General features: G+C 61.6%; 1 protein-coding gene across 6 annotated transcripts; it reads right to left on the reverse strand.

Moving 5' to 3' along the window:
- Positions 1 to 533: 533 nt before the first annotated feature.
- LOC106841925 (zinc finger TRAF-type-containing protein 1) lies at positions 534 to 16,226 on the reverse strand. Of its 6 annotated transcripts, none has more exons than XM_070481908.1 (4): positions 15,622 to 15,848; positions 3,871 to 4,109; positions 2,891 to 3,102; positions 534 to 1,250 (listed from the first exon to the last, which is right to left on the reverse strand). In XM_070481908.1, the coding sequence occupies exons 1-4, from the start codon at positions 15,712 to 15,714 to the stop codon at positions 859 to 861; spliced, it is 936 nt and encodes a 311-aa protein (XP_070338009.1). In that variant the 5' UTR covers positions 15,715 to 15,848; the 3' UTR covers positions 534 to 858. The 6 variants fall into 6 exon arrangements, with proteins under 6 accessions (XP_070338009.1, XP_070338008.1, XP_070338004.1 ...); XM_070481907.1 differs by lacking the exon at positions 15,622 to 15,848 and adding an exon at positions 13,419 to 13,512; XM_070481903.1 differs by lacking the exon at positions 15,622 to 15,848 and adding an exon at positions 12,854 to 13,383.
- Positions 16,227 to 16,552: the final 326 nt, after the last annotated feature.

Below are 16,552 nucleotides of genomic sequence, written 5' to 3' on the forward strand. Positions count from 1 at the left end.
TGACCTCTGCAGCAGACCCCAGGATGCAGGGCCAGCAGCTGGTCCCTGAGAACAGCATGGGGTGGCTGGCCCACTCGGACCCTCACCCAGCCAGGCTCACTCACCACCAGCGGCCCCCAGAGCCTTCCTCACAGCCTGGGGACGCTGCACCCTCCAGGCTGAATACAGAAAATAGATTCTCTCTCTAAATTTGTATACCTTATAGAAGAGCCTGTAAAGAGTTTAATTTTTTTCCTAGGAAGAGACAGAATTTCACCCTGCATTCCGAAATGTCTGCTGAGCCCTGGTGGCCAAGTCCTGCCTCCCTGGAGTGGCTGGGGGGGTGCGCTGGGACTGCTGCAAGACCCCCGAGCCCGCCCGCCCCCTGACCAGGCCTGTAGGGGGCAGGACAGAGGGGGCAGCATCTCCAAGTCTCTCCTGGGGGCATATTGAGATGCAGTAACAGGGATGGGTAGGCTCTGACCCAGAGGCCAAACCAAAGCTCCCACGCTGTCCAATCACAGCCATGCCTTCCCCTTGAACAAAACAGAAAGTAGCAAACAAGGTGCCTTTTTAATTGCAATCAAATATGCCGTCTGAAGTCAGCTCGCCTGAGCCCGGCCCAGAGCGGGTCGTGCACCTCGCTGCGCGCTGGGGGCTCCCTGAGCCGCCGTCTCCTCTGCAGGTGGCCCAGCCTAGGTGCCAGGATAGGGGAGGCGGGGCGGAGGGCCGGCGGAGGGCAAGGCAGAGCGCTCACACTGTCGCACACACATGCAGACTTTCCCAACATTCGCTTCTGTTCCTTCCTCCTTTACTAAAATGGTCAGAGAGCACTGTGAAGCCACTGCCAGGCAGGTGTGGGCAGCACAGCAGTGCCGCCTACTTCTGTATCTGGAACAGGAAGAGCCGCAGGTTGATGTTCTTGGCGGCCAGCAGCTTGTTGCACTCCACGGAGTCGACGATGGGCAGCGGCACGTAGTCCGTCTCGTTGCTCTCGTTGGTGAAGACGAAGTGGTAGATGACGGGGCTGATCTTCACGTCGTCGTAAGGGCCCTTGAGCAGCAGGAAGGAGCACTCTAGGGGTGCCGTGACCTTGCTCTTGAGGAGAAGCTGGAAGGAGAGCGTGCGCTTGCAGGACAGGTTGGGGTTGCGCTCCGAGTCATTCACGCGCGCCTTCAGAACCCACGTCTGGTTCAGCACTGTGAACCTCGGCGTCTCATAGTACAGGCGCGTGATGAAGTCGTCGGTGCGGTATGGCCGGAACTGGACCTCTGTGGAGACAGACAGGCCGGGAAGAGCCGGCAGTCAGTGTGGGCGGGGCCGCGTGGCGGCGCCTTCCCTACCGGCCAGCCGAGGACACAGGCTCAGCCAGGGAGGAAGGCAACTTACCAGGACACAGCGTGCTCTACTTGTCACAAGGCAAATCAAACGCAATTATGGCAAATGGAGGTGTACACAAGCTTTGGGGAAACAACTATAAACAGAAGTAACACGCATTAGCTGCAGGGAGCCCAGAGGCTGAGGGAAGTGAGTGGCCAGCCCCAACCCCCACTGGCCTCCCCCCTCGCCCTCCCCCAGGGCCCGACCCAGGCAGAGGGAGAGGCCCTGCCCCAGGGGTGTGGGTAAGCAGACACACAGACAGGATGCAGTTCTGAGAACAAGTGCACTTTATTGGTTCCCATACAGAGCTGCCAGAAAAGCCGGCGGGCAGGCTGGCACATGGCACTGGAGCCTGCGTTGGGCTGCGAGGCAGAGCACCAGCGTGTGGCCCAGTGCTGGGCTCTGCCAGCCATCTGCAGGGCCCATCAGTCAATGGGTGACTGCCGTCACACAGTCCTCTCAGCATAGCCCGTGGCCTGTGGCTGGCAAGTCCCTCCACGGAGGCGGCCAGTCCTTCCTGAGTGGACAGGGCTCCCTGCCCACCACCGCCGCAGTCACAACACCTTGGCCTGCCTGGACCCTTGAGGCCTGACTTGGACTGTTTGTGCCATGGCGCCCACCAGGGTGGCTGAAGCTGCAATTAACCAGGGGCCGCGGCCTTCTGCTGCTGAGGCCCCTGGGCCCTCAGCCTCTCAGGCCCATGCAGGCCCACACCTAGCCAGGCCCAGTCCAGGCAGTGTGACTTGGCTGCCCATGACCGCCCTTGATGCTCTGAGCTGGCCGCCTGGTATGGGCTGGGTAGTAGAGGGCTGGAGTCTCCCTGAATGGCCCCAGCATCAGCAGGTACTTCTGGCTGTTCTCTGTGTATGGACCAGGCTCTGGCCTGGCTCCTGCTCCCCAGCACGTCCAAAGGCAGTAGCAGTAGCCTGGAGAGCCCATGAGATCCAGTGGGCCTGGGCGTGGTCCAGCCTGCCCGGCCCTAGACGTCCACTCTCAGCTCTGCATTCTGAGCTGGGCACCCTCGCTCATTCTGGAGCCCTGGCCCTGAGCATCTTCTTGCTGGCCTTAGGAGGCCTGTGGCCACTGCAGTGACCTCCCGCAGGTAGAACCCGACGTGACAAGTGTTCTTCTTGCCCCTGGCTCTGCAGGGCAGGCCCCCAGCTCCTGGGCCCCCCAAGACACACCCACTTTCTGGTTAGACCCCAACTGTCCCAGGGCTGTGCAGCCCCATGCAGTGAGGACACTGCTAGCTGGCGGGGGGGGGGAGGGGGGCGGGCAGGGATGGGGTGAGAAGGACAGGTGGGAGGGGCCTCTGTGAGAGCCATGCAGGTACCCCTGGAGTCCTGCCCCAGCCCCTTCCCTGCTTGGCCTCCAGCCTGTGTTCTCCCCCAGAGGGATCCTTCCATGGCCAGGAGCTTGTCCAGAGCCCAGCAACCGGCGCGACCTGTGCCCACTGCCCAAAGCCTGCTGCTTTCCTGGCCCCTCAGCTGAGTGGCGTGCAGTGGGCTGCGTGCGGTGGGCAGGGCCTCACCTGTGTAGCCGATCTTCTCAAAGCTGAGCAGGCTGAAGACGCTGTTGTAGAGCTGCATCTCCCTGCGATGGCTCTGATCCATCTCGTCCAGGATCTCCATCAGCTCGTTGCCCGTCTTGGTTGGGTGGGCACATGCAGCCTCGTGCACTGTCAGCTCATGGAAGGGGCCGTGCCATGGGCAGCCGATGCGCTTGTACTTGCACTGGGTCACCCTGGAGAGGAGGTGAGCACCATGGTCACAGCCTGCGCCCTGGGGAGGTGGCTGTGCCCAGTAGTCCTCCAAAGGTGGGCCTCTGCCCAGCCTTGCTCATATATGAGCTACTCTCTGAAGGACACACTCGCTGTGTGTGGGCTCCCTGGAAGGGATCAGAGCATGTGTGAAAGTCAGAGAGAAGAGGAGCACATTCGGACTGTAAATGCACATGCCACCTATACCCACTGCTAGGGGGTCTCTCTAATGCTTGGCAATAGTGGCCACTGATCACGGTCCCGGACCCTACACAGCTTCACTCCAGGTGAGGCTCAGTGGCCTGGCCCCACAGCAGGCGACAGTGTGAACCAGCCAGGGCTGGGTTGGGGTGCCATCGTACCCTCACAGAGAGCTCCCACAGCTCCTGAGTTGGCCATGCTTTCCTGGGCTCAGGGATGCCAAGGACAGCCTCAAAGAAGCCACCACACAGTCAAAGAGAACCCTGCAGAGCCAGGATGATTACCAGACAGACACTGGGTACAAATCCAAGCCCCCTGCCCTCTGTGGGGCCACCCCCCTCCAGGGCCTGGGCCCTGAGCAGCTTCACGTTGGCCCAGCCCTAAAAGGTGGTCGGTGGGCTGCGTGTGCGGAACCTGAGGTCTGGGCAACAAGGACCAGCCAGAGTATCCCGCACACTTGGATCTCACCCACACCAGAGTGGTCTCCAGCCCTGTGCTGGGCCCTGCACGTGTGGCCAAGCCTGTGGCAGGAGGGCCAGACAGGTGGTTACCTGTCCTGGCACTCCTCTTTTTGATGCCTCTCCAGAAGGGAGCGGGGAAACTGGCGCAGGCAGAAGCCACACTCGGAGGGCAGCTCGCTCACGGCTTTCTCCACAGCCAGGTTGCGGCAGCAGAGGCTCTTACTGATCTCACATCGACAGTTGGGGCATGTGGCCTGCTCCTCCTTCAGCCGGGCATCTGCTAGTAGGTGGATAAAACAGCCAGCGCACATCAAGTGACCGTTAGTACACTGCGAAGAAGGAAAGGGAGATGAAGCTCACAGACCTGCGGGACTTGCACACACGCTTGCGCCTGCCTGCTCTGCCCTGCCCCGCCCCACCCCCTCCAGCTAAGGCCAAGCCAGCGGCCATCCTGAGGGACTCCAGCTGTAGGAGGGGCTGCTGGCAAGGAGAGGTACAGGCATGCTGTTGTTTAGCAAACACAGAGGGCTGCTGCTCAGGAGGGAAAAGCCTTTTTCCTGGAGCACTACAAGAATACAGCCAACTGGGCCCCTGTGAAGAAGTGGGTGTCTCAAGGGTGGCACTCATCAACTTGCAGATTATGGCTCTCCACTGAGGCAGGCCTGCTGGTGATTGGTCTGGCCACATAGGGGCTTGGATCCTGGCCTTTTCCCACCCCAGGGGCCAGGGCTTCTCCCAAGAGTCCCTACAGGCCCTGATTTCAGGATGCCTGCAGGAAAGCGGGCTCTTGGCCAAGCACAGCAGTGGCACTTAGCCATCGGGTGTTGAGTGGGGCAGGAGACACTGCTCCTCGTGCCAAGGCAGGAGCACCCTCTCCCTGGCCTTCACAAGGGCCATTCAGGCTGGGGGCTGGGGACCTGGCTCAAATCCACCCCCAGCATAACCCCTCCAGCCCTCCTTGGCCAGCACAAGTGAGAGGGCAGTTGCCACCCACCCAGTGGAGCTAGCTACCTGTGGGGGCCTTCCCAAGAGCTGATGGCACACAGCTGTGGCTGGGGGAAAAGCCAAGTTGGCTTGTGACAAGGGTGTGTGGGTACAATGTGTGCCTGGGGGAGGCGGGAACAGGGGCTGCAAGTGGGACATGTTGCTGGGTTGGGTCAACAGGAGCCAATAGGTCCCTTCCCTTTCTGAACCTGCACATCAGAGACCCGGAAGCTGCCTGTCAGCAACCTGCCTCTCTTGCTGGTGGTCCTTCCATGTGTGGACAGTGGGTTGCCACCTCAACTCCTATCTTGGGTCTCTCACTAGCTCCACACACACCTCCTTAGCACCCACTTAGTGCCATGGAGAGATATATGGTAGGCTGTGGGCTGGGTCCTCCAGGGGCTTACAGTGTTGGGGGAGGAGAAACCCACACAGAAACCAAGAGGTACAAGAGCTAAGACTTGGACTGAGTGTCCTCTTGGGGCAGACACAGCTCCCCTCAGGCCTGGCCCATGGGGCTGGTACAGATGAGGGGCAGGTGTGGTGGTCTCACAGAGCCCAGGGAATGCTGGGAGGTAGGGGTGTGCGGGCCTTGGGCTCAGCTTTCCATTGGGGGCCCACCAAGGATTAGCTGGATTTCCATTTGGGGAGACTCCCCCACAGCTAGCTGAGGATGAAAAAGCAGGCAGCACTTTCACACGCCTCTCCAGTGGCTGGCCTGGGCCCGCCATCCATGGCAAGCCTCCAGAAAGCCACTGAGCAACACGGGTCCCTTGGGGTCCAGGACCCTTTTCACAGTGAGATGCAGTGGGGCGGAGGCAGACAGAGTCACTGCCTGGCCACGCTCACCAACATGAAGTCCTCAGTAGACACTAGCTGCCATCCCATCACTTCAGGCATCTGTACACCATGAGCTGAGGAACTGCAGGAGGCTGAGCGAGCCCTGAGTACCTGTGGGCTGGGCCTGGGCTCTAATGAGTGATGGGAGCTACATGCTGAGGACTGACAGTGGGGGCAGGTGAGCTGGGGACAAAGGCCTCATGCACAGAATCCATGTTGACACAAACACCACAGATTATCTGCACTCAAATCTCAGTTTCTAAGTCAGGTCAAAAATTAAATGTGCAAGATGAAGGGGAGTTGGCTGGACTCACAGTGGAGGAACAGGGTCTGGCAGGGGCGGGCCAGCGCCAGTTCTGGGCACAAGGGCTGGCTGGGGGGTAGGGAGTGAGGCTGGTCCCAGGAATGATCAGGATGAGGTGAGGCCTGCCCACAGGAGGAGCAGGGTGGAAAAGCAGTCTGTCCACTCCTAGGGATCAGTGGAGAAGCCAGAGATGCAGTGAGTGGACAGGAGCGGAGGGGGATACAGACGCCACAGGCACAAACCAGGGGCCATGGTCACACCCCCTTTCACAGCCCCTGCCAAGGGCCTGACTCAACAGAGGCCCAGCTTTGCCACACCAGAACCCCAGGGAGAGGATCATACTGTGTGCCAAGGCCAGGAGGGAAGCCACACATGCTGACGTGACCACTTGTTCGTGGAGGAGGAAACTTCAGGGTGCCCCTTGGAAGGGAGGCTGAGACAGGTGGCACCACGTGCGGTGAAGCCCCAACGGCTGCCCAGCACCCGCAGTGAGGAAGCCCAGCAGGACGCCAAGACCCCCCAGGCCTGGGGGCCCCATGCCTGTGTGTGGCTAGCTCTAGTACTAGGCTGCCTGGACAGGGCCCAGCTCGACAGTCACCTTGGGGCCCCTGCCTGAGCAGAGCGGCAGCAACACCCTGTTGGGCCCCACCCACCTGGTTTCTCTTGTCTCTGGGGGCCCAGTCAGGGTGTGGGCCTGAGGGGAAGACTAGGGATGGAGTCCTGGGACTCCTGAGGGACACTGAGGCTGCCAAGTGTGTGACTGCTTACCTCCCAGCACCACCCCAAAAGCCCACTGCTCTGGAGCAGAGAGCCTGCCCATATGCCCTCCTGGCAGGCCTCTGCTTAGAGCCTGGGGGCTGCAGGGACACACGAGATCCCTGGCCAGCCCCTGCCCCCTTTCCCAGAGCCCCCAGAACCAACACAGGCACGGGTGATACGGCACCACAGGGAGGCAGCGCTGACCCTGCCCTCCTGCTCTAGGCCTTCTGAGGGGGCCTATAGGCTCTGGCGGGAGGTGGTGTCCCTGCCCCTTTGGACCCAACAGCTCAGCTCTAGATCGGAACGTGGTGAGCCAGCAAGATACTCCAAAGCACTGCTGGCCCAGCGAAGGGAAAAGACAATGTCCACATGCAACCAGCCCCTTACCAGCTACCAAGGGACACTCTCCGGGTGGATACCAAGTGGCTGGCCTAAGCCCAGCCAACACCCTGCCCAGGTGTACAAAGCAGGGCGGTCACCATGCTCCAAAGCCCTCCCCACCACCCAGGCCCCTCTTGGCCTTCCGAGGAAGACCTCAACACTCCACGCAGGCCTGGCCACAGGGCAGCATTGACTTGGCCTCTGCAGTGGCCAGGCTGGACCGCACCTGCCCCAATTTGCCCAACCAGAAGCCAGGCCCCAGAGGACTCTGCACGGTGTTGGCCGCACACCAAGCCTTGGATGGACAGCACCAGCCAGGGCAGGCGAGAGTGCCCCACTCAATATATTAGGGCCAAGCCCCCAGAAGCCTGGGCGCCCCCAGAAGCAGCTCCTGCAGTGCCTGGGCCAGGATGCCTTCCCACCACCTGCCAGGAAGACCCTGGTGGTAGGGAGAGGCAGGGAGAGGGATACCACAACCCAAGACAACATCATAGGGCCTCCCAGGCCCTCCCAGGACAGATGCTGGCTTAGACTCCAGCCCACAGGTCAGCAGCAGCGTGATCCTAGGCTGGTCACTTCCCTCTCTGGGCTTCAATTTCCTCTGGCACAAAAGGCAACGAGGGCAGGACTGGCCTCATCATGTGCTGAAGAGGCAGGATGGACAACATACATAGCAGTGTGGCTCGGCCCCCAGCACTTGGTGGGCACAGAACAAACGCCCACGACTATGGTCATCATGCAGCAGAGCCCAGCGAGCTCCTCACACAGGCCATGCCTACAGCCTCAGAAGGGACTCAGACACAGACCTGTGATTTCAGCAAAAGCCTCTCCCTTGCCCCTGGGGTCCCGAGTCCCACCCAAGTCGGGGCCCCACCCCCAAGACCCTCTGCAAATGGTCCAGAAGCAGGCATTTGTACCTGGCCCCTGAGGACACCACGCAGCAGCCCCGCCCTCTGCCTGGCTGCTTACTTGCACCAGGCTGTACATGCCCAGGGCCTCCAGGTGAGCCAACTCCTCCCTGGGCTAAGGGGGAGTTGAATGGACCAACCAGACTCACGAAAAAAAGCCCTGACCCCCGGGCCTTGGGCCATAAACACGTCTTAGAAAATGCCCCCACCCCCGCCCCAGTCCCATCCCCTGACAACTTGCGGGAACCAAGCTCTTGGTCAGTAGGTCTTTCAAGCCCTCTTTGAAGCCTGGAGTGCCCAGTCCCCTCAAACTCTGGGGTCCCTCCATATCCACTCTTTCCCACTAGAGGAAGGCTCAGCACCCAGGCCCATGTGAGCAGCCCACCCTCCAAAGCACAGTCAAGGGCATCAACCACAAAAGTGCCACTCAGCCCAGCTGGAAGTCTGCCCTCACCAGGCCCAGCAGGGCCTCAGGGCACCCCACACCCCCACAGGCTTGGCATGAGGTCTCCTCAACCTCTTTAGTCACGGGGCCCTGAAGAGACCATGCAGTGTCCAAGACACACAGCTGTTTTGGGGGAAGCCAGCACGCCAACCTTCACCAGGTTTTAGGTTTGAAGTTCTGGGCCAGTGGTTCTCAATGGCAAGCCACCCCGAGAGCCAGGACTTGGGTAGGAAGCAGGCAATCCCGCAGAGTCAGCCTCTTGCTCAGAACCTAAGTGCTGCCAGGATCGAAAAGTAACTCAAATGACAAACCAGCACCACAAAAACACCGCTTCTCATCTAGCCAGAGTCCAGAAGCCTTCTCCTCTCTGCCCTTGATTTGGAGGCCTAAGCAGATGTATTTTCGGTCTTTTCTGCTACCTTTCTCACCTCAAAGCTCAAGCCAGCCGCAGTCCGAGAGCTGGGGAAGAGGAACCCAGGATGCATGGGTGGGCAGCACCACCAGGGATTCCTCAAACATCACCTTGAACAGAGCCTGCAGCACGAGCCATGCCGACGGCCGCTGAGATGGCGTGCTGGGAGGCTCCCCAAGGCCTGTGCCCACACTGGCCAAGGCCGGGTTAGAGATGGAGCCACCCTTGCTTCCTGGGCCTTTTACCAGCATGACCACCACTCAGGTGACCAGTCCCCTTGGGCTAGGGCCTGAGCTGAGTCCTGGCAGAAATAGAAGACCTTAGTGGTGGGAGGCGTAGGAGGCCATACCCAACCTCCCAGAGGGCAGACAGCAGCAAGTGCCCCAGTCAGGTGGGGAGGAATGGGCATCTTGTAGCAGGGAGGGAAGAGGGCCACAGCAGGGCGGTGCCGCCTCGGTGGGGATCATGAGGAGGAGGAATGAGCAGAGACAGGGAGAGGGTAGACAGGCTGAAGTGGCACAGGAGCAATGGGCTGGAGAAGCAGGGCACACTGCTGGCAAGGCCCAGGTTGGAGGCTGGGCACAGTGGGCACAGGGGCCAGAAGGCCAGCTAGGGTCATATTCCATAACAGAGACCCCCTGACTAGTCCCTCACCCTGACAGGGGTCACAAGCTTTTCTGGCTGGTGAGAGGCTGGACGGAGCTGTGCAGCCCCTTCCTCCAGATGCCAGTCCACAGCTCAGGGCCTTCACTTATGTCAGCAGGGTCAGGGCCAGGTCTGTCTGATGGAGGACACATTGAGCCTCATGTGAAGGGCTAGGGGAGAGCTGAGGATGCAGGCATGGAGCTGCATCACTCCAGGCACCAATGAGGCTGTGTTTCCCCCAGAGAAGGCGCTCTCATAGGCAGTAGAGGAGGGTCACATTGCCCTGGGGCCACTGGGCTGCATCTAGAACTCCTGCCAGCACAGGCTGCCTACCATCTGCTCCTGCGTGAGCGTCCCTGATGTACCTCCAGCCCTCCTATTCCCACCTGCGTGCCTGGAGAACATCAAAGCCACCATCTGCTGTACCTGCCCTGGCCCTACCCTGTCCTAATGCCAGCCATAGTGAGAACTATGTGTACAAGTGCCTTGGTCTGACACCGGAGCACTTCCCAACCCAGGTGTGTGGTGCGATGTGCTGGGCATGCAGGGGAGCAGGCCCTGCCAGGCTAGGGGCTCAGACTTGGAAGCAGGTGGACAGGTCCACCCATGCAGCCCATGTCTGCTTGAGGCGAGTTTTCACCACCACCAAGGCTTCCCTAGTGGCACGGAGGTGGGGTCTGGTGGCCAGAGAGTAAGCTCTTGAGTTATCGTGCACCCAGCCAACTCTAGAAGCCCATTGAGTTGTCTCCCGCAGCTCTAGTGCCAGGCACAGCACACAGGGCTCAGCATGGCTACTGGCTCTTCTCCTCACCCCAGAGCTGGGCACCATCTGAGAGAGCCCCCAGCTGGACGGTGGGGCTGGTACCAGCCCCGAGCCACATGTCCCAACAGGGCTAGGAAAAATGTTGCCGATAGGAAAAGAGTGGAACACGCCTGAGACTAGTCTACTAGAGATGGGCCAGCAAAAACCCAGGCCAGAAGGTGATGGTTAGCAGTGGGCCCTGACCAGGGACACAAAGAAGGCTCTGTGCTCACCCATCTTGATGCAACATGTGTGCAGCCCATGTCATCTGTGACCAGATCCTCCAGGAAGCAAACCCAGCTCTGAGGCTGACCAGGCAAGAGACCCCTGACCTCAATGCCCCCCTCCAGGGTCACTGTGAAGGTGAAGTGGAATCCCACCTGTGGCAGGGAGCCACCAAGAAGCGTTCCCTCCTTCCCCCAGCCCCTCCCTCAGGCCCCTCACACCCCAACCTCCAGCATAGGTACTACTGGGCATCCATGCCCCACATGCCCCCCATCCCATGGCTGGTCTTCCAGCAGCTAAAGGAGTTCTGACCCGTGGCAGAGCTCTGGTCAATCCTTCTAGAGCCAAGGGCTCTCCCACTGATCACATATTCTAGAACTTTCTCCAGGCCTCTAGAAATGAGAGGAAAACAACTCCCTACCAAGGCCCAGGTGTGACTTGGGAAGAACGGAAGAGGTGCAGGGGTTCAGTGCCAGAGCCTGTAGCTCAGTGTCAGTTGGCTCTCCTTGCTCAGTGGGCCTGTTCCCAGGGAGCAGAGCCCACTAGGCTGTGGAGAGGGCCACAGTTCAGGGTGGCCCCAGTGCCTTCACTCTCCATCACAGCTGCTCAGCTGTCTGCCTCCGGCTGCCCAGGATACACTCAGCTCCCAGCACAGTGCAGGCCGGTTTAAACCAGCCAGGCTCAGAGGTCCAGGCACCAGCAGCTCTGGCCAGAGGCAGAGTTGAGACTCTCTGTGCTGAGTAGACCAGGAGACAGCACCACGTGGCCTATCATTATGCCAGGTCCAGCCCCAGCCCACTCACAGGAGAGAAGACAGGAGACTCCTGAATTCCCCTAGGAATCCCCTCACCATTGGCTTCTAGGGCTGTCACTCAAGACCCAAGGAAGGAAGAGTTCTACCTAGGAGGATCAAAAGATTGTGGGCAACGGAAAAAGAGGACAGAGAGAGGACAAGTCCTGAGGAGCACCCCCAAGGCTGAGGGGCTTACAGGAAGCACTCCCCCAGCTGGCACTGGGTCAGGAGGCCTGTGGTATTCCTGAGCAAGAGCCTCTGCCCAGGAGCTTCCAAAAGCCCAGGAAGGTGGAATGAGAACTAGTGCTCTCTCCCCAAAGAACTGAACCCACTTCCCCGTCAATGCCTTCTTTTCTTCCTCTGTTATGCACACGCACTGGGGTCCTCCCAAACAACCTGCCAGAGTGAGAAGGATTTGCACATTCAGAGGTTGAGAAAATGATAACCCAAACCAGCCCCACACTCCTTACTACAAAGAATGGCTCGCTCACCCATGGCCCCCAGTTTGAGTACAGAAAGAGGAACAAGACCCCATCAACCATGTCAAGATCCTGTAAGTGCAAAGAAAGGGATAGAGAACCTGTTCTGTTCCTCAAGGAGCTCTGGGGAGAGCAGGGATCAGAGGTGGGGTGGGGGGTAAGGTGAAGAGAGACAGACAAAGAAGGCAAGACACTGCACACCGACTCTGGGGCCAGAGTGCAGCCCTTGGTGCTACGTGATGCACACATAAGACCCACCTGGGCCTGGTACCCTCTCTGATGGCCCTGAGCTGGTTAAGGACTCTGAGTCCAGCCCCCATGCTGGATCCTCAGATGGGAGGAGGAGGGTGGACAGACCTCCTGGAGTGCTGGCAGCCCAGGAAGCCAGGCCTGGCATGGGTGAGGCAGGATGGGGGGGAGCCTAGCCAAGGGCGTAGCATGTCCAGAAGGGACTGGGTCAGACTGGGGCTGGAGAAGGGACCCAGACTGTGAAGCTGGATGCGGGTGGTTCATCCATACCAGGAATGAGAGGAAGGGACCAAGGAAGGAAAAGAGGGGATCCCCTCCCTTCTCAATGTTTTCCCAGAAAGAGACAGACAAGGCGAAGTGGATTCTTCCATTGGAGAGGAAGAAGGGGTACAGGATGAGCGGGAGGACAGGTTTTGGGGGTGTGGCTACCAAAAGAATAGAGATGGAGCTCTTCAGTGAAGAGGAAAGACCAGGGGGTCCCTGAGCCCAGGGAGCTCGGGAATGAGGACAACAGGCTCTGAGGTGGGAAGAGGATGGGCATCTGGCCCCAGTTTTCTGTGGGGTCAGCCTGAGGGGGTGGGCGGGGGGTTTGCTGAGGAGGGGGCAGCTGGAAAGAGAAGCATCTGAGGGAGAGAGATGAGATTCGGATGGGGAATTAAGGAGAGTCAGAACGAGAAAGAAGGGGGTTCCACGCAAAAAACAAGACAGTCTGAGAAAAGGAGAACGAGGAGCTTCCCAACAGGCGCGGAGTCCCGGCTCGGCCGGCCGGCCTGCGAGGAGACGCGGCGCGGGGCCGGCCGCGGCGGGCTGGGGCCGGGCCGGGTCGGGGTCGGGCCGGCGGCCCTACCTGGTACACGGAGGCCTTGGGTAAGTCCAGGCAGACGGTGCAGCACAGCACCGAGTAGAGCCGCTCCTCCAGCTTCCCGCTGCCCGCCGCCGCCGCCGCCGCCGCCGCCTCGGCCGCTTCGGCCGCCCGCAGCCGCTTCTTGGGCGGCGCGTCGGGGTCGCCGGCCGCCTCCTGCAGCTGCCGGGCGCCCGCCAGGCCCGCCTCGTCCGGGAGCCCGGGCCCCGCCGCCTCTCCCAGCGCCGCCGCCGCCGCCGGCCCCGCGGCCGCCCCGGGCCCGGCCCCGACCCCGGCCCCAGCCCCCGCCCCCGACCCCGCCCCGGCCCCGGCCGGCACGGCGCCGGCGGGCCCCGCGGCCGGGCCGCCCCCGCCGGCCTCCTCGGCGCCGGACATCGAGGCCAGCCGGCCCGGCGGGCGGGTGCCGGCGCGCTCTCGCGGCTGGAGGTTAGGGGCGCCGCGCGCTCCCGCCGCCCTCTCGCCGCCGCCGCGACCCCGCAGCCCGCTCCCTGCGCCGCCGCCTCAGAGGGTCCGGCCCGCGCGTCGCCCCGCAGACGCCGCCGCCACCAACCCCGGCGTGGCCGCCATCTTTGTTTTCGCTGCGCGCTCCCCCCGCCGCTGCCGCCGCCACCGCCTCCTCGTTCTCCCTGTCACGTGAGCGGCGCGGAACCAATGGGAGCGCCGCTCTGGGCGAGACGGCGCGGCAGCCAGGGCCAATGGGCGCTCGAGGGTTCCTGAGGGCCCGCCCCTGCAGAAAGTGGGCTGGGAGGGGGCGGGGCCCAGGGCGATCCGCGGAGGGGTGCGCGCCTGGGGTGGGGAAGTCTTGAGATGGGGGCGAGCGCGGCGCTTCCGGGCGTTCAGGGCGCGGCCCACACGCCGAGGGTCACCGGGACCGACGCAGCCCTGGACCGCACGTCGGAGTGTGCCTGCGCCTTTGTCCCCCAACACTCGGGCTTGCGTGCGCGGGGCCCTGGGCTGGCTCCTGGAAACCCCGCCGGCCACCCCTTCCCCTCCTGTGCGGGATGAGATGTGCTTCCACAGGACTTAAGCGCCCGGACTCCCCGCGGGAGGACTCGCGACCCCGAGTCTAACCCACTGTTCTGCCCAATCCCGCTTCCTAACCCTGGGGTTGGGAGCTGAAGAGGGGTCAACTGAGCAAACTGAGGGTCTTGGGAAATCAGGACTTCTATTGCACAGGCCAGAGGGCAAACAGGCAGAGGTCGCATAGCCCGGGGAGAAGATGTGGCTTTCTGGGAAGCTGTGGTACAGCCCTCCCCTGCTTCCACCCCAGCCATCAGCCCGTGAAGGTCACTGCCCCAGAGGGCCACCTGCCAGGCCGTGCAAGGGCCCAGGAGTATGTCTTCTCAGTCCAGGGGTTCTCCTGACAAAGATACCAGCAGGAGGCCAAGCTGGGGGACGCCCCAGACTGGTTCCAGCGCATCCCCTTCTTTAGCTCAGAGAAACCAGTTGCTGCCCTGGGAGCCTCAGGAAGCTCACTGGAGGACCCCTCAATCCCTCTTTCTTTTTTTTTTGAGGAAGATTAGCCCTCAGCTAACTACTGCCAGTCCTCCTCTTTTTGCTGAGGAAGCCTGGCTCTGAGCTAACATCCGTGCCCATCTTCCTCTACTTTATATGTGGGACACCTACCACAGCATGGCTGCCAAGCGGTGCCACGTCCGCACCCGGGATCCGAACCAGCGAACCCCGGGCTGCCGAGAAGTGGAACGTGCGAACTTAACCGCTGCACCACCGGGCCAGCCCCTCAATCCCTCTGAAGAATGGGCAGATTCCATATTTCTGCTAAATCCCTAAGGTTTATTGGAGACCAAACCTCTCTCTGGATCTACGACCATGGCCTGCCCAGAGTCAGGTCCCAAAACATGCCTGGGACCCTTTCATTCTGATCTAAACAAGTCCCCACACTCAGCCAGAGAAGGGGCAGTGCCCAGACTCTACCCCCTGACCAGTCACCATGCAGCAAGCCCACTTGAGGGAAAGGAGAGTCTATCCCTAGAGGAGGAGGCCTCAGGAGCAGGTCCACGGGAGGGGAAGGTGATAGCCAGGGCAGAAGCCCTGCCTTGCTGTCTCCAACTGTCACTCCCACTGCAGGCGCTGTGTGTGCAGGGCCCGGTGGTAGGCCCAACTCCCCGCGGCCAGGGCCCCTCGACAGACGTCCTCCTTTGGCAGCAGCAGCAGTCTGTCCTCCTCCAGCCGACTCAGGAGGCCTGCAGCACCCAGCATGGCGCCCCCCCACATTCCATAAGTGTTGGTCGTGAAAACAGCCACAATGAGGATGGTCACTGCGACCACTAGCACCACCGCCTGACCAGCCACAGAGCGGCCCTCGTCACCAAGGTGGTCCCCAGCCAGTGCCAGCACCATGCCCCCTCCCAGGAGCAGGTTGGCGGAGGAGCGGTCCCCATTCACCCAGTGGAAGTCGAAGGCAAGAAGGGGCAGACCAATGACAGTGGCTACCCAGGCTCCAGCAAGATAGTCTTCATCTGTGCCCAGCCCTGGGGCCAGCATGGTGGCGGTGGCCAAGGCCTGGAGCAGGAAGCCAGCAGCAGCCCCTCGACTTGCCTGTCAACACAGAGAAGGGAGATGTGGGAAAAAGAGGCCAGGACCTTCCGTTAAGCACGGAAGGTTCTGGTGGTCTCATGGAAGCCTGGTCCCCCCGACTCACCTCCCACCACCCTCTCCCTGATCCAGGGAACTAGCTAGGTCCTTGGGGTTTGGGAGTGGGATACGCCCCTGCCAGGCCCCTGTGTACTCACCTGAGCAGTACTCACGGCTGCATGCAGAGACACCACTCCTAGCGCCAGGTGGGACAGGGCCGTGCTCCACTCACTCCAAGGCTTAAGGGCCATGGCGCCTTGGGCGGTAGGGAGTTTGAGGAGACAGGCAGGGGATCCTCAACTTTGGAGATGAAAAAAGAACGCAGAAGCCGGCGACCGGGAGCCCTAAGGGCGACTCCCCAGGACTCCCAGGTTCCAGAGCACCATTTCTAAATGTTGGGATGGGGATAGGCTCATCCGAAACTTTCCGGAGCCCTGAGGCTACTGGACACAACTGTGGGGAAGAAAAACCTAATTCTCCCGGGAAAAGAAGGGAGAAGGCAGTGCGGGGTGGGTGGGCGTGAGCCCTGGGGCCCTTGAACCCAAGTTGGGGCGCCGGACCTGGGGGAGAAGGAGCGAGGCGCTCACAGGCCCACTCGGCCTGGTCCCTGCGCTTGGAAGGAGCAACAGCCCAGGCTCTCAGGGGCGGCCGAACTGCGCGGCCCGAACGCAACGGCGACCGGTCGCCTGAACGTGCTCACAGTGCCGCCCGTCCGCCGCCGCCCCGCCCCCCGCGCCCGGCCTGCGGAGGCCCGGAGCGAACCAACGAGAGGAGTGGAGGCTAGAGCGGCCGGGGGCGGGGCCTGGGCTAAGGGGGCATTCTAGGAGAGCGAGACCGGGTTGTAAGAGAGGAGGCGGGACTAGGAGGAGGGGGCTCTGTACGGGGATGAGGTGTATTAGCCCGGTCGTTTGGAGGGATGTGTGGTGAGGAGAGGGAGGGGTCTGAGGAAGGGGCTGTGAGGAGAGGGGGTCTGGGCGGGGCTGTGAGGGGAGGGGGGAGCTTGAGGGGAAGTGGACCGGGAGGGGCGGGACTGGCAGGGTCGGGGAGGTAAGAGGAGGGGGCTATGAGGAGAGGGGCGTGGCGGGGCTT

This window comes from Equus asinus, chromosome 12 (assembly GCF_041296235.1).
Source record: "Equus asinus isolate D_3611 breed Donkey chromosome 12, EquAss-T2T_v2, whole genome shotgun sequence".
In the NCBI taxonomy this organism is placed as follows: Eukaryota; Metazoa; Chordata; class Mammalia; order Perissodactyla; family Equidae; genus Equus; species Equus asinus.

What these genes read in the sequence shown, in the direction of transcription:
- LOC106841925 (XM_070481903.1), bottom strand. Translation starts at nt 13,243, where the DNA reads ATGTCCGGCGCCGAGGAGGCCGGCGGGGGCGGCCCGGCCGCGGGGCCC. An exon ending in CCAAGGCCTCCGTGTACCAG is followed by an intron (nt 4,110 to 12,853) that starts GTAGGGCCGCCG and finishes CCTTCTTCGCAG; the next exon opens with TGTACTAACGGTCACTTGAT. An exon ending in TGAGAAGATCGGCTACACAG is followed by an intron (nt 1,251 to 2,890) that starts GTGAGGCCCTGC and finishes CTGTCTCCACAG; the next exon opens with AGGTCCAGTTCCGGCCATAC.